Source organism: Salmo salar, chromosome ssa19 (assembly GCF_905237065.1).
Source record: "Salmo salar chromosome ssa19, Ssal_v3.1, whole genome shotgun sequence".
Taxonomy (NCBI): domain Eukaryota; kingdom Metazoa; phylum Chordata; class Actinopteri; order Salmoniformes; family Salmonidae; genus Salmo; species Salmo salar.
Genome location: NC_059460.1, coordinates 4,516,760 through 4,540,792, shown reverse-complemented (window position 1 = coordinate 4,540,792; position 24,033 = coordinate 4,516,760). Strand labels below are relative to the sequence as shown.

At 45.5% G+C, this 24,033-nt stretch overlaps 1 protein-coding gene across 1 annotated transcript in view; it reads right to left on the bottom strand.

Moving 5' to 3' along the window:
* The window catches only part of LOC106578335 (calpain-15), a 68,471-nt gene that overhangs the window by 19,142 nt on the left and 25,296 nt on the right, over nucleotides 1–24,033 (bottom strand). The window contains 6 exon segments of the mRNA XM_045701996.1: nucleotides 1,225–1,448; nucleotides 3,198–3,381; nucleotides 11,047–11,255; nucleotides 21,411–22,058; nucleotides 22,060–22,524; nucleotides 22,526–23,090. Of these exon segments, the coding sequence (XP_045557952.1) occupies nucleotides 1,225–1,448; nucleotides 3,198–3,381; nucleotides 11,047–11,255; nucleotides 21,411–22,058; nucleotides 22,060–22,524; nucleotides 22,526–23,090 (2,295 nt within the window).

Genomic DNA, 24,033 nt, shown 5'->3' with positions numbered 1-24,033 from the left:
TTCAAAATGGTTGATGAAGTCATCCGCAGAGAGGGAGGAGGGGGGGAGGGGGAGGAGGATTCAGGAGGGAGGAGAAGGTGGCAAAGAGCTTCCTAGGGTTAGAGGCAGATGCTTGGAATTTAGAGTGGTAGAAAGTGGCTTTAGCAGCAGAGACAGAAGATGAAAATGTAGAGAGGAGGGAGTGAAAGGATGCCAGGTCCGCAGGGAGGCGTTTTTCCCTCATTTCCGCTCGGCTGCCCGGAGCCCTGTCATCCGCACACATAGACACACTGGCTTTACTCAAAGGCTTTACTCAAGGCATGTCGTTAGTTAAGATTGAAAAAAAGTAGGGGGCCTAGACAGCTGCCCTGGGGAATTCCTGATTCTACTTGGATTATGTTGTAGAGGCTTCCATTAAAGAACACCCTCTGTGTTCTGTTAGACAGGTAACTCTTTATCCACAAAATAGCAGAGGGTGTAAAGCCATAATACATACGTTTTTTCAGCAGCAGACTACGATCTAAGTCTACGATCTAAGTTCCAGCAGACTAAGTCTAACAAAACTGCCCTGACAATCTTTTTATCATCAATTTCTCTAAGCCAATCATCAGTCATTTGTCTAAGTGCTGTGCTTTTTGAACGTCCTTCCCTACTGGTAACTGATTGGTCCACTATTTGAGCCAGTAAAGGGGGCTTTACTATTCTTGGGTAGCGGAATGACTTTTGCTTCCCTCCAGGCCTGAGGGCACACACTTTCTATTAGGCTTAAATTGAAGATATGGAAAATAGGAGTGGCAATTTCGTCAACTATTATCCCTTGTAATTTTCGATCCAGGTTGTCAGACCCCTGTGTCTTGTCATTGTTGATAATAACAATCATTTGTTCAGCTCTTCCACACTCACTTTACGTAATTCAAAAGTACAATGCTTATCTTTCATAATTTGGTCAGATACACTTGGATGTGTCGTGTCATTGATAATCAGTTACATAAAAAAACTGCAAACATTTGCCTCCATCCTATGGCAAAATGTGTAGAATTTCAGGAAATTTGCTTTAAAACGGCATAATTTTTCTCTCCATGAGGGGGAGCACGGATATGGGTACACAGACACACGAGCCACTGCAGCTCCCCCATGATAAGTTCCAAGTAATTACTTCTTTCCTTGTCCCATTTGTGCACATCATGATACATCTCAGAGAATTATTGACTTTCTCCAAAGACAAATCTCCTCTATTCCACTCACCCGGCCTCCTTGGAACTGAGCATCTTGGCCCAGATGAGGTCCGTGTCGATGGGCTCCTCGCGGGGGTTGGTGGAGCTGACCTGCAGCATGAGGGAGTCGCACGGTGCCCCTGTCAGCGTGGCCAGGCCCTCGATGGCACGCCCTGCCTGCAGGGCAAAGTAGGAGCCGTGGAGCTTGGCAAGGGCCTTCTCTATCAGGGCCACCCAGAGTTGCTTACGCTGGGCCTGGGAAGGGAGAGAGAAAGGAGGGAGGGAAGGGGGATGGAGAAAGTAAGGTGATAGAGGGAGTGTGGAGAAAGGGAGGGAGAAAGGTAGTGAAGGGAATAGAGGGAAGTGCATGATGGAGAAAGGGAGGGACAGAACAGTAGGATAGACAGAAGGAGAGAGAAGATAGAGGGAGAGCGAGAGAAACAGAGAGAGCAAGAGAGGGAGAGAGAGAAGGATAGATAGAAGGAAGGATTGGGATAGAAGGAGAGAGTAGGATGGAGAAAGGGTGGGAAGGGGATAGAGAGAGAGCGAGTGAGAGAAAGAGAAAGAAAGAAAGGAAAGAGGTCAAATTTATGCGTAATGAATGAACATACAGGGAAGAAAACATTCAGAGTTCACAAAAGCAGTGAAGGACTATTTCATTTTTGTAGCCTTAGGTCCTGAAAAACTGTTAAAATGTAATTAAATACAGATCTTCTCCAATAACAATAATAAGACCTTCAGTGCTTTTGGTTAATTAAGTGCCCCTACATTTACATTTTAGTCATTTAGCAGACGCTCCTATCCAGAGTGCATTCATTTTAAGATTGATAGGTGGTTATCCCATCAAGCTCAGTCATACACTATCGTTCAAAAGTTTGGGGTCATTTAGAAATACCCTTGTTTTTGAAAGAAAAGCTAAAAAAAATGGTCCATTAAAATAACATAAAATTGATCAGAAATACAGTGTAGACATTGTTAATGTTGTAAATGACTATTGTAGCTGGAAACGGCTGATTTGTTATGGAATATCTACATAGGCGTACAGAGGCCCATTATCAGCAACCATCACTCATGTGTTCCAATGGCACGTTGTGTTAGCTAATCCAAGTTTATCATTTTAAAAAGGCTAATTGAGCATTAGAAAACCCTACTGCAATTATGTTAGCACAGCTGATAACTGTTGTTCTGATTAAAGAAGCAATAAAACTGATTAAAGAAGCAATAAATGCCTATGTAGATATTCCATAAGAAATCAGCCGTTTCCAGCTACAATAGTCATTTACAACATTAACAATGTCTACACTGTATTTCTGATCAATTTTATTTTATTTTAATGGACTAAAAAATGTGCTTTTCTTTCAAAAACGAGGACATTTGTTAGTGACCCCAAACTTTTGAACGGTAGCGTAGCTACTTTATTGAAGAAATAATTACGTACTATCAGCAAAGTCAGAGCAAGTAAGGGGGAAAAAAGTAAAGTGCGAGTATTAGTTTACGAGGGGGGTGCCGTGGGATTATTTAAGATACTCTTTGAAGAGGTAGGGTTTCCCCTCTCTTCATTATTTCCTCTATGACAATTCTGAGAACCTCTGTCTCCACCACAGCTGATATTTGAAAACCTTGGAATGAACTGAATGAGTGTGTGCGTGTGTGTTTACTCACCAGTTGGAATATCAGGTTGCTATATTCACTGCATTTCAGTGTGCGTGTGTATGACTAATGACAGTGTTTGAAAATCTGTGTGTGTGTGTGTATGTTTTCACTCAACCATAAAAGTATTAGGTTGCTATAGTCACTGCATGACAGTTCACTGCATGATCATTTGTTTGTGTGTGTATTGTGTACACTGTGTATACGCATGCATGTATGTGAGTTTGAGAGAGACAGAGAGAGTGAGTGACTAGACTAGATATAGTTATGTGTGTGTAAACAGTGTGTCTGCGTGCATACTATATCCATACGCATGTGTGTGTGGTGTGGTGTGGTGTCCCCCCCCGGCCTCACCTGGGAGAAGAGCAGGTATCCATACTCGTCGCAGGGCAGCATGTCGTCCACTAGGACGGTGATCCAGGTACCATCCTTACACAGCCTGACCTGGTAAGCCCCCTCCTGGCAGATGCCCCTGGTGATCATCACCCTCTCCACCAGCTCTGGACGCTCTGCCAGCACCGCCAATGCACTAAGGAACCTACAGGGTGGGCAATAAGATAGACAGTCAATTAACTAGGTGAAGGGGGAAAAAAATCTATACAGTATCGCAATATTTTTTTTCCCGATATTATAAATCGATTCTATGACTCCATTTAATGTTAAAAAGCACTAGTCGGCTGTACTTGCGCCAAAACTCCAATATTTCTCCTTCTATAGCTGGTTCTCCATCTTCTTCTCAAATGGTGAGCCAACATGTTTTCAGCACTTTTCTTTTCATGACTGATCAAAACTAGTTTTCTCATGGCTCTCTATGGTCCCTCTGCAGCATATATATAGTGAGCAATATGTTTGCAATACATATATAAATCAGAATGTATACAATCGCAATGCATATCATGTCGTGATAATATCATATGGCGAGGTTCCTGGCAAATTCCCAGCCCTACAATCAATCAATCAATCAGTCAGTCATTCAATTATTAAATTAATCAGTTAGAAAGTTCATAAATAACAAGTAATTCTGCGAATTGTATTCATAGAAATTTGTAGTGGAGGTAAGCTGGTCATAGCTTCTGTACATCACCTTCCCTGAGTCCTGCCGTGACAGAACCACTGACCTTTTATGGTCTAGTCATGTGGTACTGATGGTGGACTTAACAGCAACTGTAAAGGGCAAGTGGAGGCAACAACAGCCAGAAAAAAAACTCTACATGTCGGAAGACAACATTCTGAGGAAGCAGACTCTAGAGCAGGCCTGGGCAAAGGCCGGCCGGCCCGCGACCTGATTCAATGCGGCCCGCGGAATCAAACTCAGATCACATAAAGAATTTGTGATAGTAAAGTTTTTTTAAACGTATTTGTTATTAAAATTAAAAGCCCACTGAGTACTCGCCTTTGTGTAATGATTTAACTACCACCGCTTGTGTGACATTTATTTAGAAGGCATGTGTAAATGACAACTGCACGAGGACAGCCAGTGACTGACAGGCTGACACACACGTCACAGTTACAAATAGTATCTAGCTAGAAAAAGCGCAAAAATTAGTTTTTCAAAGATTTCAAAAAGGAAAGTAGACAATAAATGTAGGGTGTTCCAGCAAGAGTGGACATCGAAACATTTATTTATTGAGGCATCAGGGAAAGCTGTGTGCTTAGTGTGCAAAGAGAGCATCGCTGTCTTGAAAGACTACAACTTGTCCCGACACTTCCAGACGAAACATGCAGAGAAATATCGGATTATGTATTCTGAGCAGAGGGCAAGTGCATCGGAAGAATTTCTTTATCAGTTGCAAAAGCAGCAAGGACTTTTCACAAAACTGCATTCAGCAAACGGCGGAATTGCGAGACCTAGCTATGTGCTGTCCCACAAAATTGCTAAACATAGCAAGCCATTCGCTGAGGGCGAATTCATTAAAGAATGTTTAATTGATTCTGCAGCAATACTTTGCCCCGACAAGAAAGAGCTGTTTGAAAATGTTTCCCTGTCAAGACGAACAGGGACACGGCGTGTTGAGGACATCACAGAGAATATGGAACAACAGTTAAAAGACAAGGTAAAGGATTTCACCTATTTCTCCTTGGCCCTGGATGAGAGCAGTGATGCACATGACACGACGCAGTTGTTGATATTCTTACGAGTCATAACCCCAAACTTTGAAATTACAGAGGAGCTTGCTTCAGTGCAGTCAATGAAGAGCACAACCACAGGGAAAGATTTATTGGAGGAGGTTAATAAGTGTGTGGCAAAGCTGGGACTGAGTTTTGACAGGAAAAAACATTGGCCCTTTGAAAAGAATACAAGATCAAGTAGCTGAGCTGAGCCATTATTTTCCTGCATTGCATTATTCATCAGGAGGTGCTCTGTAAATGTGTTCTGAAAATGAGCCATGTATTCACCTGTATTCCACACACAGAGACTTTTCCCTCCGTGAAGTTCATTGCATGTTTAATAATGAAAATACCTACCAAAAGGAGAACATGGATGTGGTTTATTTCTGTGCATGTTAAAAAAGTAAAATAAGTAGCATATCTGGACGTGATTTACAGTAGATATATCTGTCAGCACCGTCATACACATGATGTATAATCCTGTAATATGATTCTGGCCCACGATGGCAAAAATATATTCTAATGTGGCCCTCCATGGAAAATAATTGCCTGTTCTAGAGGGAGGTTAGGGGAAGCAGAAAATCTCTTTGCAAATCTCTCCTTCCTTGTGCAAAGCTCCATTTATTTGAGGCCTTACTCAACGCCTTACTGAACAAGCACCTCGCCACATGACCTCTTGAGATGTTTGTGTGAGTGTGTGTGTGTGTGTGTGTGTGTGTGTGTGTGTGTGTGTGTGTGTGTGTGTGTGTGTGTGTGTGTGTGTGTGTGTGTGTGTGAGCATGCGTGCATGCCTTCGTGTGTTCTCGAGATAGAGAATCTGTCTCAAGAGAGAGGTTCTGCATGATTTTCTAGTATCATCTCAACGAGACGTTTTCAATAATAACTCAATCCCCCCGTCTGCTCTGGCGCTAGTGCTAGACAAGCAGGGCCAACCCAATGTAAATCAAATCAATGCAAATCAGATAAAAAAAAGAATAAAATACAAATCCAATTACTTTGGGCGCAGCGATGGGAACGCTGGACTATGACGGGTCGTGTTTCTAGCCTCTCCGGCCACTCGAGGGTGAGCGAGAGAGGGAAGATGTGATTGGACATGTGGTTGCGTGGCTGGGTATGTGTAACGTGGACTGTAAATGTGACTGGGGTGTGATTCAGGATGGGAATTGGTTTACCTCCTGTAGTGTGAGAGAAAGGGTGTGTGGAGGGGGCTCTGTGGAGGGTTATTTTTGATAAGCGGCCGTGTGTGTGTGTGTGTGTGTGTGTGTGTGTGTGTGTGTGTGTGTGTGTGTGTGTGTGTGTGTGGGGGGGGGGGGGGATGACGACAAGGCCCAAGGACACCCAAAACAAGTACATGGAGAAAACTGTCTGTGTCCAGACCTACATTCCTCTGAATAATTCCCCAGTCAGGTGATGTATCAGTACATCTGGCCGCCTCACCCCTCCTCTCTCTCTTTATTTCTCTCCCCAGTTCCTTCTTGGTTTACTCTCTCTCTCTGTATCTGTCTGTCTGTCTGTCTGTCTGTCTGTCTGTCTGTCTGTCTGTCTATCTATCTATCTATCTCTTAAACCTTGGACTACAATGGTCATGCCCCACGGAAATCTAATTAACATAATACAAAAATCCCCATAAAAATCTGTCTTTTTAAACTAGACGCCGTACGCAGGTACAGAGGACACAGAGTGGGATGCCTCGTGAGGATCCGCAGAAGGCGAGTGGGAAAGCTGCCGTTACCGTCAATATTACTCGCCAACATGCAATTATTGGACAATAAATTAGACGAGGTACGATCACGAATATCCTACCAACGGGACATCAAAAACTGTAATATCCTATGTTTCACGGAATCGTGGCTGAATGATGACATGAATATTCAGCCAGCGGGATATACGTTGCACTGGCAAGATGGAACAGCACACTCCGGTAAGACGAGGGGGGGCAGTCTGTGCATATTTGTAACAGCTGGTGCACGAAATCTTAGGAAGTCTCTAGACTTTGCTCACCTGAAGTAGAGTATATTGTGATAAATTGCAGGCCACACTACTTGCATTTTTTTTTTACATTTTAGTCATTTTAGCAGACGCTCTTATCCAGAGCAACTTACAGTAGTGAATGCATACATTTCATACATTTTTTTCTGTGCTGGCCCCCCGTGGGGATCGAACCCACAACCCTGGCGTTGCAAACACCATGCTCTACCAACTGAGCTACAGGGAAGGCTTGCCTAGAGAGTTTTCAGCTATACTTTTCGTGGCTGTTTATTTACCACCACAGACAGATGCTGGCACTAAGACCGCAATCAGTCAGCTGTATAAGGAAATAAGCAAACAGGAAACCACTCACCTAGAGGCGGCGCTCCTAGTGGCCGGAGACTTTAATGCAGGGAAACTTCAATCAGTTCTACCAAATTTCTATCAACATGTTAAATGTGCAACCAGAGGGGAAAAAAATTGTAGATCACCTGTATTCCACACACAGAGACGCGTACAAAGCTCTCCCTCGCCCTCCATTTGGTAAATCCGACCACAACTCTATCCTCCTCATTTCTGCTTACAAGCAAAAATTAAAGCAGGAAGCACCAGTGACTCAGCCTATAAAAAAAGTGGTCAGATGAAGCAGATGTTAAACTACAGGACTGTTTTGCTATCACAGACTGGAACATGTTCCGGGATTCTTTGAGGAATGCTCCACATCAGTCACTGGCTTTATCAATAAGTGCATCGAGGACGTCGTCCACACAGTGACTGTACTTACATACCCCAACCAGAAGCCATGGATTACAGGCAACATTCGCACTGAGCTAAAGGGGAGAGCTGCCGCTTTCAAGGTGCGGGACTCTAACCCGGAAGCTTATAAGAAATCCGGCTATGCGCTGCGACGAACCATCAAACAGGCAAATCATCAATACAGGGCTAAGATTGAATCATACAACACCAGCTCCGACGCTCGTCTTATGTGGCAGAGCTTGCAAACTATTACAGACTACAAAGGGAAGCACAGCCGCGAGCTGCCCAGTGAGACGAGCCTAACAGACGAGCTAAATCACTTCTATGCTCGCTTCGAGGCAAGCAACACTGAGGCATGCATGAGAACACCAGCTGTTCCGGACGACTGTGTAATCACGCTCTCCGTAGCCGACGTGAGTAAGACCTTTAAACAGGTCAACATACACAAGGCTGTGGGGCCAGACGGATTACCAGGACGTGTGCTCAGATCATGTGCTGACCAACTGGCAGGTGTCTTCACTGATATTTTCAACATGTCCCCGATTGAGTCTGTAATACCAACATGTTACAAGCAGACCACCATAGTCCCTGTGCCCAAGAACACAAAGGCAACCTGCCTAAATGACTACAGACCCGTAGCACTCATGTCCGTAGCCATGAAGTGCTTTGAAAGGCTGGTAATGGCTCACATCAACACCATTATCCCAGAAACCCTAGACCCACTCCAATTTGCATACCGCCCAAACAGATCCACAGATGATGCAATCTCTATTGCACTCCACACTGCCCTTTCCCACCTATTTGAGAATGCTATTCATTGACTACAGCTCAGCGTTCAACACCATAGTACCCTCAAAGCTCATCACTAAGCTAAGGATCATGGGACTAAACGCCTCCCTCTGCAACTGGATCCTGGACTTCCTGACGGGCAGCCCCCAGGTGGCGAGGGTAGGTAGCAACACATCTGCCACGCTGATCCTCAACACTGGAGCCCCCAAGGAGTGAGTGCTCAGTCCCCTCCTGTACTCCCTGTTCACCCACGACTGTATGGCCAGGCACGACTCCAACACCATCATTAAGTTTGCAGACGACACAACAGTGGTAGGCCTGATCACAGACAACGACGAGACAAGCCTATAGGGAGGTCAGAGACCTGGCCATGAGGTGCCAGAATAACAACCTATCCCTCAACGTAACCAAGACTAAGGAGATGATTGTGGACTACAGGAAAAGGAGGCCCGAGCATGCCCCCCATTCTCATCGACGGGGCTGTAGTGGAGCAGGTTGAGAGCTTCAGGTTCCTTGGTGTCCACATCACCAACAAACTAGAATGGTCCAAACACACCAAGACAGTCGTGAAGAGGGCACGACAAAGCCTATTCCCCCTCAGGAAACTAAAAATATTTGGCATGGGTCCTGAGATCCTCAAAAGGTTCTACAGCTGCAACATCGAGAGCATCCTGACTGGTTGCATCACTGCCTGGTACGGCAATTGCTCGGCCTCCGACCACAAGGTACTACAGAGGGTAGTGCGTACGGCCCAGTACATCACTGGGGCAAAGCTGCCTGCCATCCAGGACTTCTACACCAGGCGGTGTCAGAGGAAGGCCCTAAAAATTGTCAAAGACCGCAGCCACCCCAGTCATAGACTGTTCTCTCTACTAACGCATGGCAAGCGGTACCGGAGTGCCAAGTCTCAGACAAAAAGGCTTCTCAACAGTTTTAACCCCCAAGTCATAAGACTACTGAATAGGTAATCAAATGGCTACCCGGACTATCTGCATTGTGTACCCCCCCCCAATCCCTGTTTTACGCTGCTGCTACTCTCTGTTTATCATATATGCATAGTCACTTTAACTATACATTAATGTACATACTACCTCAATTGGCCCGACCAACCAGTGCTCCCGCATATTGGCTAACTTGTCTATCAGCATTGTGTCCCGCCACCCACCACTCCCTCTTTTACGTTACTGCTACTCTCTGTTTATCATATATGCATAGTCACTTTAACCATATCTACATGTACATACTACCTCAATCAGCCCGATTAACCTGTGTCTGTATGTAGCGTCGCTACTTTTATAGCCGCGCTACTGTATATGGCTTTGCTGCTGTTATTTTTCACTGTCTTTTTACTGTTGCTTTTATTTCTTTACTTACCTATTGTTTATCTAATACCTTTTTTGCACTATTGGTTAGAGCCTGTAAGTAAGCATTTCACTGTAAGGTCTACACATGTTGTATTCGGCGCACGTAACAAATACACTTTGATTTGATATTGATGTGTTTTTTTTTGCATTGGCTGCGTCTCAATCCACCACATCCGCCAATATAGCCCCCTTTTGCATATGCGGTGAAAGGTGGCAGAGCTAGAGGGATGTTTGTCAGACAATGACACATCCCGAAATTCGGTCTTCTCACAAAAATGTCTGTAGCGTCCGAATGGTTTGGCCTACAAACTATTGTGACCACTCTCACTGAGACTCTCATGAACACAATGGTTTTGCTCTCCGTTTTTCACTAGGACACACACAAGACTCATCTGAAGGTCCCTGGTACCAATTTTTTTAAATTATGAAAGTATTTATGGAGATAGTCAGTGCCTAAAATAAGGGGATAAATACATGTAAAACAAACAAAGAAAACTGTTTCCTGACCTTTCTTATACTGTATCTCAGATATAGTGCAGACACTTCAGAACAAACTTCCCTTAGATTTTTTTGGAGACTGTGTTATTCAATGCATTTCTATTGGCTAATAGCCATAAAGCCAAATTCAATGTTTCATCCCCAAAAAATACCTTAGGGTCTTAAAATGTTTAATCAAATGATCCTTGGTATGCCCATCTTAAAACAATTCCCCACCCGGCTTAGACTCTAGAGGGTTAAACTCCCCCTTTCCCTCTCCCTCTTTACCTCTCTCTCCCCCCCTCCCACTTTCTCCCTTCTCTATCTGCTTTAGGCCCAGAGAGTACATCTATAGTCACTGCTCAATGATAAACTACACGGGCCACCAATGTGCTTGTTCATTCTTGCTGTTATTCCACCTTACCCTTAAGACAAGCGATGAGAGATCACCTCTCATATGCAGAGTGGAGTTGGTTTATTAATTCAGAAACACATTAGGAATAGTTCAGGGAGGACGGAGACAACACTGTGTCTAAGAAGCACAGCAGGCACACTGAACACGCATGCCACGTGGATACACTTCTACACACAAGCCACAGACACACAAGCATGAACACACGCTGCTTAAGGTAGGTTGTACACGGTTTGGTACCCACACAGACACATGCACGCGGATGCACGCACACATAGCTGAGCTACAGATACTACGACACTGCACACGTTCAGTGACGACAACTCACCAACAGTTTCCCAGCAGGCCTTGCAGGATGTCCGAAGGCCGCGGGGTGCGGAAGACGGACCATTTGACGCCCCGGTCCTTGAAGTTGTTGCAGTTGATCTCGTGGGGGCGGAGCCATTTTTTGATTCGCTGCTGGACGCTGTCACCCTCGGGGAAGCCCACGGAACACGGGCCTGGGGGGAAGCTGTCGTCCACGAAGTTCACCACGTTCTAAAAGAACGAGAGATATAAAACTCTGAGACAGAGGATTCATAACAGTCCAGCTGAGAAACACTCAAAGATCAGTCGTGTCTGATGAAGTAAGTTACTGCCCTGGCATGAAACATTTGCTTGGAGAGGAGAAGGCTGAACAAGTGTAACATCAAGACTAGTCGAGACAAGACTAAGTCACCACACTGAGAGAAAACGTGTATGTTGGCTGCACTCTGGAAATCCCACAATATATTGGAAATACAACACGTCAAATAGCCTAAATATGACACTATCAGGGATCTAAGGTTAGGCCTATAAGCCATTGCATACCCTAGCCTACAGTTTTCTGTCTGATGTCTGTGTTAAACGAATGATGATTCATTTGGAGCCCTGCAGGCCACTGTAGGAGTCACGGGATGCTGAGACAAGCACAAGGACAACCACCGGCACTGAGTGTTCATGTGGCTAAAGGAGCCTCCCCCTGCTGCTTACACATAAAGATGCACACGCAGCATGAAATGTGCTGTGCTAACATATATCAAAACGCATCTCCCGCGATCAAGAAGACGGCACACTGAATTACACCGTGACGCTTCTAAACACAGACTCGCGCACCCCGTGAAGAACTTTCAAGCGCTCACTCAGGCTAAACATTACTTCGCTGAAACACACAAAAATGTCTACTTCAACATAAACGTAAGTGATCCCTGTTCAACAGAACAGTTTGCATTTAGGCTAACTGACCTACAGTACACACCCTATGTGTCACACTATGTCACTGCCAAAACCCTGCTCGACAAACCTGAGAGCACACATACAAAGACTAGTCTATCCTATTTCCTCTGCTCACTGGTGGCAGCAGTTGGATCCCGCATCCTAAACCAGTGGAAAGTACTGTAAGCACCCCGGCGTCGCACAGTCGGTGGAGGAAAATTCATTCGTCACCCTACACAAAAGCCACTTCTGTCGCCCTCGACACTGTGCCAGACATCGGCAGCAGCACTTTGGCCCCTGTCCCCATTTCCCATCATGCTCCAGCAGATTTAGCCCCCCCCCCGGGGGCTGTCAGTGACTCACTGGCTCAGTGGCTCTGTAGTTCAGAGGTATACACCGCCCTGTTTGTTGTTGGGCTTAGCCAGCAACCGATAAAGTTTTCTTTGCTTCACAGCAGTTGAGAGAGCTTTCAGCTTTGACCCTACAGACCTGCAAATAGAGAGGCCTTTTTTACTTTAGTTCCAAAAACCACTCGCCGACAGCTCAGGACCTCACAGAGACGGTAGGGTATAAGAAATTGGATAAACATGTATGAGGAGCGTGTCCACTTTCTGCACATGTCGAAATCAAAGGTAAATGAGGACGAAGCACATGAGTCATCATGACCCGTGTAAAAATAGGACAGACTGCCACAGCAAGCCAGACAGACAAGACACAAACAGTCACATGCAGCGTTAGAGTCCCTTCACCTATTCTCGCCAGGTCAAGCTGTCTGAGGCCTGTTGTGAGGGCGAAAGCGTAACACAGTGCTGGTCTGACTGACTGACTGTTTCCGATGGAACTGTGTTGGGTAATTCTCAAGGCTGGGCCAATGCATGAGAGCACTCACTGTTCATGGCTAGACTTTTCCGGCTAACAAAACAAACAGCACTCCAGCTGTCTGAGTCTCTATAGAAACCTGAATCAATACTGGGACGTTTGAATGCAGAGAAGGAGTGACTGGCACTCACTGCAACCCAGTTCGACGCTACAGCCAACCTATTGATCATGGTAACAGTAGTGATGGATGGCTATTGAGCCGATGTGACAGTGGCACACCGCCATCACATAAAAAGAGCACCGATAACGGCGTCACTTACAGTGGCTTATTGTAAAACACGAGCCGCTATGACCAGTTAAATCGTGTGGCGGTTGAAATTTGTCCAAGTGGAAAGTGGTGGTTTGCCTTGTCGCTGTTGCTTTCAGTTCAAATTCACATGTAGGCCTACTGTGTGAATTGTGCTGTTATACAGCCTGGGCTAATGGAAAATAGAAGGGACAAGAGGAACATATGATGTTGTCAACAGGAAACAATTCCTATGTTCAGTTTACTCTGCATGCTCCAATGGTTTTTGGTGGTAGCCGAGAAACAATGTTTTCACCATACAGGGCTTTACAGGTTAGAAAGAATGCCAACCTGCATCAGTGTCGTTCCCCTGTATTAAATCGTACAGGGGATGGGCACACTTGTGGCTATTTCTTTATTGCTTAAAACCTCAAGTAGTAGGCCATGGAGGGATATTGTCTATGTGGATTGTTGCCTTAGTTTAAGGACAATCTATCTAAATACCATCTTTGCTGCACTCTCATATAGCTTCCGTTCTTGATCTCCTTGTCTGTGACTGAAATGGCTAGATAGGAGATATGCCTCCACAACATTGTATTCATCTAAGCTCTCTTATCTTTGACCAAGAAGGACACAAGACCACATCAGGAAATCCAAGACGAACAGTTACATTGTGTATCTATAGAGTGGCTTTGGAGTGGTCTGTGGCGCTCTGTGCATGCCAACTCTGAGTGTTAGCCCTATCGCTTATATACCGGAGGAAATATTTTATCATCTTATGTTAGGCTGAGGCAGTCATGAGGCACCCTAGGGGAGATAGATGCACTGCATGGGGGGGACAGAGTGTGCTTAGCCGACGTCACCCTGCATCAACTGGGATGTGCCGCTCGATGCTCTCGCTGATTACATTCGCTTTAGGGATGTGGATAATTGCTGTTACTCTACTCCCCCATTTCTAAAAATAGAATGGCCCGTGTTCACCTGTGTGCACATGGGTAGTGCCACAGCCACAGAGAAAAGGGGGGGGGTGTTATGGTGCACGGGGGGATAGAAGTGAGAGGAAGAAGAGGAGGGTTATGATATTGGGAGTGAGGGATGAGAAAGAACATATGAAGGAATATAGTTGAAGTCGGAAGTTTACACACACCTTAGCCAAATACATTTAAACTCAGTTTTTCACAATTCCTGACATTTAATCCTAGTAAAAATTCCCTGTCTTAGGTCAGTTAGGATCACCACTTTATTTTAAGAATGTGAAATGTCAGAATAATAGTAGAGAGAATGATTAATTTCAGTTTTTATTTCTTTCATCACATTCCCAGTGGGTCAGAAGTTTACATACACTCAATTAGTATTTGGTAGCATTGCCTTTAAATTGTTTAACTTGGGTCAAACATTTCGGGTAGACTTCCACAAGCTTTTCACAATAAGTTGGGTGAATTTTGGCCCGTTCCTCCTGACAGAGCTGGTGTAACTGAGTCAGGTTTGTAGGCCTCCTTGCTCGCACACACTTTTTCAGTTCTGCCCACAAATTTTCTATAGGATTGAGGTCAGGGCTTTGTGATGGCCAATCCAATACCTTGACTTTGTTGTTCTTGTGCCATTTGTTGTGCCATTTTGCCACAGCTTTGGAAGTATGCTTGGGGTCATTGTCCATTTGGAAGACCCATTTGCAACCAAGCTTTAACTTCCTGACGGATGTCCACATCATTTTCCCTCCTCATGGTGCCATGTATTTTGTGAAGTGCACCAGTCCCTCCTGCAGCAAAGCACCCTCACAACATGATGATGCCACCCCTGTGCTTCCTCCGATCCAACAGATCCCAGAATTGCTCAATGTGATTGAGATCCTGGCTCTTCGCTGGCCATGGCAGAACACTGACATTCCTGTCTTCTCTGTAACGCACATCATTGAGATTGCCTGCAATGACAACAAGCTCAGTCCGATGATGCTGTGACACACCGGCCCAGACCATGACGAACCCTCCACCTCAGAATCGATCCCACTCCAGAGTACAGGCCTCGGTGTAACGCTCATTCCTTCGACGATAAACGCGAATCCGACCATCACCCCTGGTGAGAAAAAACTGTGACTCGTCAGTGAAGAGCACTTTTTGCCAGTCCTGTCTGGTCCAGCGACGGTGGGTTTGTGCCCAGAGGCGACGTTGTTGCCGGTGATGTCTGGTGAGGACCTGCCTTACAACAGGCCAACAAGCCCTCAGTCCAGCCTCTCTCAGCCTATTGTGGACAGTCTGAGCACTGATGGAGGGATTGTGCATTCCTGGTCTAACTCGGGCAGTTGTTGTTGACACCCTGTACCTGTCCTGCTGGTGTGATGTTCGGATGTACCGATCCTGTGCAGGTGTTGTTACACGTGTTCTGCCACTGCGAGGATGATCAGCTGTTCGTCCTGTCTCCCTGTAGCGCTGTCTTAGGCGTCTCACAGTACGGACATTGCAATTTATTGCCCTGGCTACATCTGCAGTCCTCATGCCTCCTTGCAGCATGCCTAAGGCACGTTCACGCAGATGAGCAGGGACCCTGGGCATCTTTCTTTTGGTGTTTTTCAGAGTCAGTAGAAAGGCCACTTTAGTGTCCTAAGTTTTCATAAATGTGACCTTAATTTCCTAATGTCTGTAAGCGGTTAGTGTCTTAACGACTGTTCCACAGGTGCATGTTCATTAATTGTTTATGGTTCATTGAACAAGCATGGGCAACAGTTACAATGAAAATCTGTGGTTATTTGCATTTTTGCAAAATGCAAAAATGCAGAATTATCTTTGAAAGACAGTTTACATCCTGATATTACCGGGTTCTGACCACTAGATGGGGCTGTTCCTGCTATTAGGTCTTTTTCTTTTTAAATGATCCTCCCCTCCCCTCAATTTTCGAGGGATAGTTCACCCAAATTACATAATGCCAAATTGGTTTCCTTAGCCTGTAAGCAGTTTATGGACCAGGTATGACAGCAACCCATCCAAAGATGGAACCTATATTAGTATTTTTACGCTTCACATCCAAATCATCGATAAGTAACAATACTTTTTTTTTAGATACTTTAGGAAAGTAAAGTCACACACCCCCCCCCCCCAAAAAAAAAAAGTATATATTGTATGGGACAATATACAAAAGTTTGAGAAAGATCATTTGAAAAATACAATTTTATTGAGTAAATGTATTTATTGGTTGCAATGAATTGAAGGTTATTTATTGATTTGAAAATTAAGTTTGTGTCATTAGATTTGGCGTGTGGTTGCGAGAAATTATAGGAAAAAATTTAAATAATAATAATAATAAAATAAAATCGGGTGCCCAGAAATTAAGGAGGAAAAAAATGGGGTGCCCACTGAAAAAGTTCCAATACCACTCCTTTAGGACGGTTTGGACATGAAGTGTCAAAATGCTAATATAGGTTCCATTGACTGCTAAAACGTTTGTAATTGAAAAAGTGGACAACAAAACCAAAGCATGGATTGCTGTCATACCTTGTTCATAGACTGCTTAAGCCAATATGATATTTTGTTTTTGATTATTTAAAATAAATCACAAAATTGCAGGAACACCACGATCTAGTGGTCAGACAGAGAATAGATACTATATACTTGTTGTTGGGGTGGGTTTGGCGTGGGGTGTGGGGGTCCGTGAGTCGCTTTTTACCATTTCTTTGGATTCCTCATGTCCAACTTATTGTAAAAAAAAAAATTGGGCCAAATTATATGTTAGGCACTATATTTATTGAAAATTATGAATCCTATACATTTAAAAAAATGTCTGCAATCAATTACACTGAACATAAATATAAATGCAACATGCAACAATTTCAATGACTTTACTGAGTTACAGTTCATATAAGGATATCAGTCAATTGAAAAAAATCATTAGGCCCTAATCTATGAATTTCACATGACTGGGAATACAGATATGCATCTGTTGGTCACAGATCAATCAATCAAATGTATTTATAAAGCCCTTCTTACATCAGTTGATATTACAAAGTGCTGTACAGAAACCCAGCCTAAAACCCCAAACAGCAAGCAATGCAGGTGTAGAAGCATGGTGGCTATGGAAAAACTCCCTAGAACGATACTAGGGGCATGGAAGTTGCTGGATATTCGCGGGAACTGGTACACGCTGCTGTATATGTTGATCCAGATAATCTGGTGAGTATGCAGGCCATGGAAGAACTGGGACATTTTCAGTTTCCAGGAAGTGTGTACAGCTCCTTGTGACATGGAGCCGTGTATTATCATGCTGAAACATGAGGTGATGGTGGCAGATGAATGGCACAACAATGTGCCTCAGGATCTTGTCACGGTATCTCTGTGCATTCAAATTGTCATTGATAAAATGCAATTGTGTTCGTCGTCCGTAGCTTATGCCTGCTCATACCATAACCCCACTGCCACAATGGGGCACTCTGTTCACATCGTTGACATCAGCAAACCACTCGCCCACACGACGCCATACGTCTGTCATCTTCCTGGTAAAGTTGTAACCGGGATTCATCCGTGAAGAGCAAACTCCTCCAGTGTACCAGTGGCCATCAAAGGTGAGCTTTTGCCCACTGAAGTAGGTTACAAAGCCGAACTGCAGTCAGGTCAAGACCCTGGTGAGGACAGTGACCACACAGATGAGCTTCCTTGAGACGGTTTCTGACAGTTTGTGTAGAAATTATTTGATTGTGCAAACCAACAGTTTCATTAGCTGTCCGGGTGACTGGTCTCAGACGATTCCACAGGTGGAGGTCCTGGGATGACGTGGTTACATGTGGTCTGCGGGTGTGAGTCCAGTTGGAGGCACTGCCACATTCTCTAAAACGACGTTGGAGGTGGGTTATGGTAGAGAAATTAAAATTAAAATCTCTGGCAATAGCTCTGGTGGACATTCCTGCAGTCAGAATGCCAATTGCACACTCCCTCAAAACTTGAGACATCTGTGGCATTGTGTTGTGTTATAAAACTGCACATCTTAGAGTTGCCTTTTATTGTCCCCAGCACAAGGTGCACCTGTGCAATGACCATGCTGTTTAATCAGCTTCTTGATATGCCACACCTGTCAGATGGATGGATTATCTTGGCAAAGGAGAAATGCTCACTAACAGGGATGTAAACAAATTTGTGCACAACATTTGAGAAAAATTTGCTTTTTGTGGTTATGGAACATTTCTGGTATCTTTTATTTCAGCTCATGAAACATGAGACCAACACTTTACATGTTGCATTTATACTAAATGACCCAACGAGTCGTTTTGGGTCAGTGCTCATGCATAAGCACTTTGATTGGTCAGATTTAGTCACACCAGATACTGACTGGTTCTCTGATCCACACCCCTACCTTTATTAAAAAAATGTTACCCCCTTTTTCTCCCAATTTCGATCATCTCATCTCTGCAACTCCCCAACAGGCTCGGGAGAGGCGAAGGTCGAGTAATGTGTCGTGCGAAACATGACCCGCCAAACCAGGCTGCTTAACACCCACCCACTTAACTCGGAAGCCAGCTGCACCAATGTGTCGGAGGAAACACCATTCAACTGACGATCGCAGTCAGCCTGCGGGCACCCGGCCCGCCACAAGGAGTCGCTAGAGCACGATGAGCCAAGTAAAGCCCCCCGGCCAAACCCTCCCCTAAGCCGGACGACACTGGGCCAATTGTGCGCAGCCCTAAGGGACTCACGGTCGGTTGTGACACAGCCTGGGATCGAACCCGGGTTTGTAATGACGCCTCAAGCACCGCAATGTAGTGCCTTAGACCGCTGCGCCACCTGGGAGGCCTCCCCCTACGTTTTTTTAAAGGTATCTGTGACCAACAGATGCATATCTGTTTTCCCAGTCATGTGAATTCTATAGTTTTGGGCCTAATGAATTGATTTCAATTGACTGATTTCCTCATATAATTCAGTAAAATCATTGATATTGTTGCATGTTCTGTTTATATTTTTGTTCAGTATTGTTAGGTTCTAAATAACAGAGTAAGACATTTGACAGACACTATAAAAGCTCCAACCAAGTTCATTCACCCAAAGGATCAAACAGCTGAACAGACAAAGAACATATTCACACACGCACTGATATTTAAACCTTTCTCATATGCTGAGCCCCTCCTTACACATCTGAACAGCCAATACCCCTCTGTTGCTATCCAGAAGATTAGTGATATATGTTCTTCCTCACTTCTGCCCAAATTCCTCACTCCTCCCCAACTCACGGCTGTCATGGTTACTTGTATCAGACTGTGTCTCTTCTCCTCTCATAGGATCCCTGATGGCTAACAATAACATATCCTGACATAATGTAAATGTTATACATTAACCTTTCTCCATAATTTCATGATTTCAAAGGTTAAGAAATCAGAACCCCTCAGTTTATTTAACGAGTGGAGGGGAAAAGGGACGTCATTCTACATTAGGTATTTTAATCTGGAGATTAGGTTGTAATTAGGTTTTCTCCATTAAGAAAATACCTTGATTAATTTATGTTGACCCCTTGATAAACGGTCAACCCTCCTGTAATAGTTAATTAAACATGTTATATCAAAGTTTAGTTAGATACATTGAAATTGAAATGCAATTGTACTGACCAAGGTTGACTTGCATGCCACCATCTCACCATTATAGAAACCTAATTTCGTGGTTTCAATTTATCACCTCTTAATTAAAAACAAATTATGATTCATGTTTCCTTGTGTGAATTGAAGACTGAAACCGACTGGTAGTGTCTATGTGACAGAAAGTAGAGTCAGAGAGACATAAAGTCTTATGCGGATCAGAAAGTGTACCAGGGGCAGCATGGTGTAATAGGTTGAAGTTGCTCCTAGATGCTGACCTAGAGGAAACTTCACCCTAGCACAGGGTAGGAAGTTAGGACAGTGTAGGTAAGTGCTACTCTAACTTAGGTCAACATCAGTAACAGGACACAGATGAAGTCTGACTAAATTAGGCTAAATGGGCTTACATTTGGGTAGCTCACTTAAACACCAGCCTGGACGTGATCGACAGATCTTTATGGGCTTTATAACCCCCTCATCTCAATGTTATGTTGTTGCAGCAGTAGCCTATATGCACTTATTGCAACAATAAATATGATACACACAGACTCTGGGCTTGCTAGTAACTTCCTCATCGACAAACAGAACACCTTCCCTTCGGGGGATTTTTAGGACAAACAACTAATAATTGGAATCCATTATGAGACGAGCAAGCTCATCTGACTTGGAGCTTTTTTCTGGTTTCGGAATTACTTCCCTCTGACGGGAGGGATTACTTGGGATAAACAGAGACCCCAGTTCCCCCTTAGAAATGTACTAACGAGCAGAGGAGCGCAAACAGAAGCAACAACAACATCAGCCTAGTAGGGTCTCTTGGTAGCATCTTTAAAAATGAGGCTGATCGCAGTAGCGGGTTAATCGCTGGAAGCATGGTAAAGAAGCCGGGGTATTAGAAAGCAGTATTTTTCTGCCATTGTAATCCTTAGGCGAGCCGCCTAAGCGTTTTTTCGGGTCGCCTAAGTTAAAAATAAATGATGATTCATGTCTCATTGTGTGAACTAAAGACTGAAAACGACTGGTAGTTTTTATTTTCTGTATGGAAAAATGCTTTCAGTGTAAACTTAAATGAGTAAAAACAGAAATAAAGTATGTAGAAAAGATAATGGACCTATATATTTTGTAATAATATAACCTTTGAGAACTAACAATCACCATAATAAAAGCAAAACACTTAGGGATAATTGAAAATGCCAAAAACAATTAATTTAGTAGTATTCATTTTGTTATTATGTTTGAGCAAAAGAACACAGCATTATCCATGGAAAAATGCAAATAATAATTGCAGGAAACCATCTTTAAAACTGCGAAATTCTCTGTACTTGTACATCAACCTGCCTCACGCTCACAGAAAAAGGAGATAGCTCACAGTGCAGGAGCCTGTTCCAGCTCGCACAAGCCAAGGCTCGTTCCTTAATTACTGTCACGCCCACCACCTAAGCCCCTTTTCCATCCAGAGAAAACCCTGTACTGTGCTGTATGGCATTTCAGTGTTGCAGTGTGACGCATGTAAAATAACCCTAATGGATTCACTCTTCATGGCACAATGAAATATGCTGTTTGGGTACCTTGTTGACTATTCATCTCCATTGAAAGAGATGCTGACGTGTCAGTGGTGAGCTCTTAAGAAACAAAATGGCTACCAGGCACCACCCAGCAGGAAAAAAATTGTGTTCTGTACATGGAAACTGATTTAAGTTGCTAGCATATTATGTCAGTTGTCTTGACCCATGCTCTTTATTAAGAAAACTATTAGCTGTTGAAAATCATAAACACAATCAATTTCCCAAAGTCATGTTTCCAGATGGCTTACCTCTCGACAGAAGGTAGTGATGTTCTCCCAGAGTTCCTTGGCTTCGCCCTCGTCGTTGCGCCGCCTCGCCTCCACATGCATGCTCTCCCTCCTCTTAAGCGGCTTGGCCACCTTGCGCAGTGTCAGGTACTGCTGAGGTGTGTGGCATGCTGCGCAGTTCTTCGACTTGATGTCGTTGAGTAGCGTACACGCCGGACAGGCCCACTGCTTCTCCTGCAGCAGTGTGCACGAGGAAGAGAAGGACGAGGATGAGGAGGAGGAGGTGTTGGTGGCCGAGGGCGAGGGGTAGACCCGGGCCTGTTTTCTGGCTTTGTGTCCAGAAGATAATGTGGAGGAGGCTGAGGAGCAGTAGCAGGGGCCGGGGAGCCTGCAGTGCAGGCAGCAGTGAGAACTAGGCTCTTGGAAGCCGTGCGGCTTGGAGGAGCAGCAGGCCGAGCACTTGGTCATCCCGGTGGGGTTGCGTAGGGTACACTTGGAGCAGGCCCAGGTGCTGGAGTCCGGACTGGAGGGGTTTGCTGGTGTGAAGCGCACCAAATCGCAGCCCACCAGGTCGATGAGGTCGGTGCCGGCCCGCGACGAGTGGCATGCCTCACACTTGGACGAGTCGCTCAGGTTGGGCAGGGAGCATCCATGGCACTTCCAGGTGGGTGGCGATGTGACGGGGGTGTGGGAGGTGTGATAAGGAAGGGGGGTGGGTGCCGTCCTCTTCCTCCAGGATGCTGTGGCGCTTGCTGGGGAAGGAGGGCTCTTGGGGCTGGGCGTGCTTGGGCTTGGCAGGGCAGAGGGCAGGGCAGTGCTGGGGCAGCACGCAGGCCGTGGAGGGAGAAGTTGGGCTTGGGGCATTGGGGTTAGGGTTGGGCGGACGCCCCGGTGGGGGCACCTCTCTCCTGCTGCGGGGCACCGGGTTGTTCTGCAGAGAAGAGAAGGGCATGAAAGGCGAGGAGCGTGGCGGTGGGGGCAAGTGGCTGTGGGGGGGCTCCTGGGGTTCGCAGGGGGCGGCAGCAGTGGGTGAGTCATCCGTCAAGTCAATGAGGAGCGGGGGGGCAGGGGCCACGTGGACGGGAAACCCTAGCACGGGTGTGCGCACTTCGGGCACCACCAACGCCTCAGGGGGGGATCTTGGGCAGCGACAGTTTCCTTGGTCCCCCGCAGGCCGAACACGACAGTGCAACAGGAGTATTATGAAGTGTGCATCGCGGGCACGCCCAGCCCAAGTGGTGGTGTTGCTGCCCCTCGGGTCCACCCGGGCCACTCAGGCCCCCCACCTCCCCGTTGCTCTCTGACCTCCTCAGTGCCTCCTCCTTGGACGGCTGCTGCCCGCGTGGCTCCAGGAGAACCGTGGGAGTCATGACAGGCGTGGGAGTCTCCGGCGGCACGAGGCCATTGGCGATGGTGGCCATGGTTGTGGTCGGCGTGGGGGTGCTTGGCGAGGGTCCAAAGCCACAGATGGTGCAGGCGCCGGAGCCCTGGGGGTTGTTGAGGGTGCAGCGGGGGCAGGCCCAGCGTTGCTGCTCTTCGGTGCTGCTCAGCCTCAGGATCTGGTTTAGGTCAGGCTTCTGGCGAGGTGCCTCACAGATGGAGCAGCGCGGAGCCGCCCCTGCGTTCAGGAAGGTGCATCGGCCGCAAGACCATTCGCTGCCTTGCACCGCCGCCGCCATGGAGCCCGGGGAGTGAGAGTGGCTGTATGAAGGTGGGGGGGGGGGAGATATAAGGAGCAGACAGTAAAAAGAAGATTTGAGATAAGTAGTAGAAAAAAAGAAGAGAGAGTAAAGAGAGAATGATGGAAAGAGAGAGAGAGAGCGAGAGAGATAAAGAGGGGAAGAGAGAGGAGACAGAGATTAGCCAGTGCAGTGGAATCAAATCTCCCCCTGGGGGCATTGAGGGCAGTAAATCCATACACAATGCCCCTGTGATGAAAGGAACCAGACAGACAGAGACAGCAGAAGAAGCTGCTGCTTCTATTGCAGGAGAATACAGAGTGAATCCTCTCACAACCATATACAACCCTCTCACAACCATCCACCTGACTGACACTTATTGGAATGGTGAAACACCGGGACCATCTAATCTAACAACTTCTATCGTCCTCCCTCTGGCAAATTCTAATGGAGAAGACAGAAGGGGAGGGCCAAATAGAGTGAGTTAGAATCAAAGCACTACATTTATTTAAATAGGCACTGACTGTTGTGTTTTCATCTTGGATTGGGGCTTTGGCCTTGCTGGTGTGTTTAGGCCATTTCTAGAATGGAATTCTAGAACTAGAATAACTAGCATGTGTTCTAACTAGGATGTGTTCCAACTAGGAATAGGAAGTGTGTGTTCCAACTAGGAATAGGAAGTGTGTGTTCCAACTAGGAATAGGAAGTGTGTGTTCCAACTAGGAAGAGGATGTGTGTGTTCCAACTAGGAAGAGGATGTGTGTGTTCCAACTAGGAACAGGATGGGTGTGTTCCAACTAGGAACAGGATGGGTGTGTTCCAACTAGGAACAGGATGTGTGTGTTCCAACTAGGAACAGGATGTGTGTGTTCCAACTAGGAACAGGATGTTTGTGTTCCAACTAGGAACAGGATGTGTGTGTTCCAACTAGGAACAGGATGTGTGTGTTCCAACTAGGAACAGGA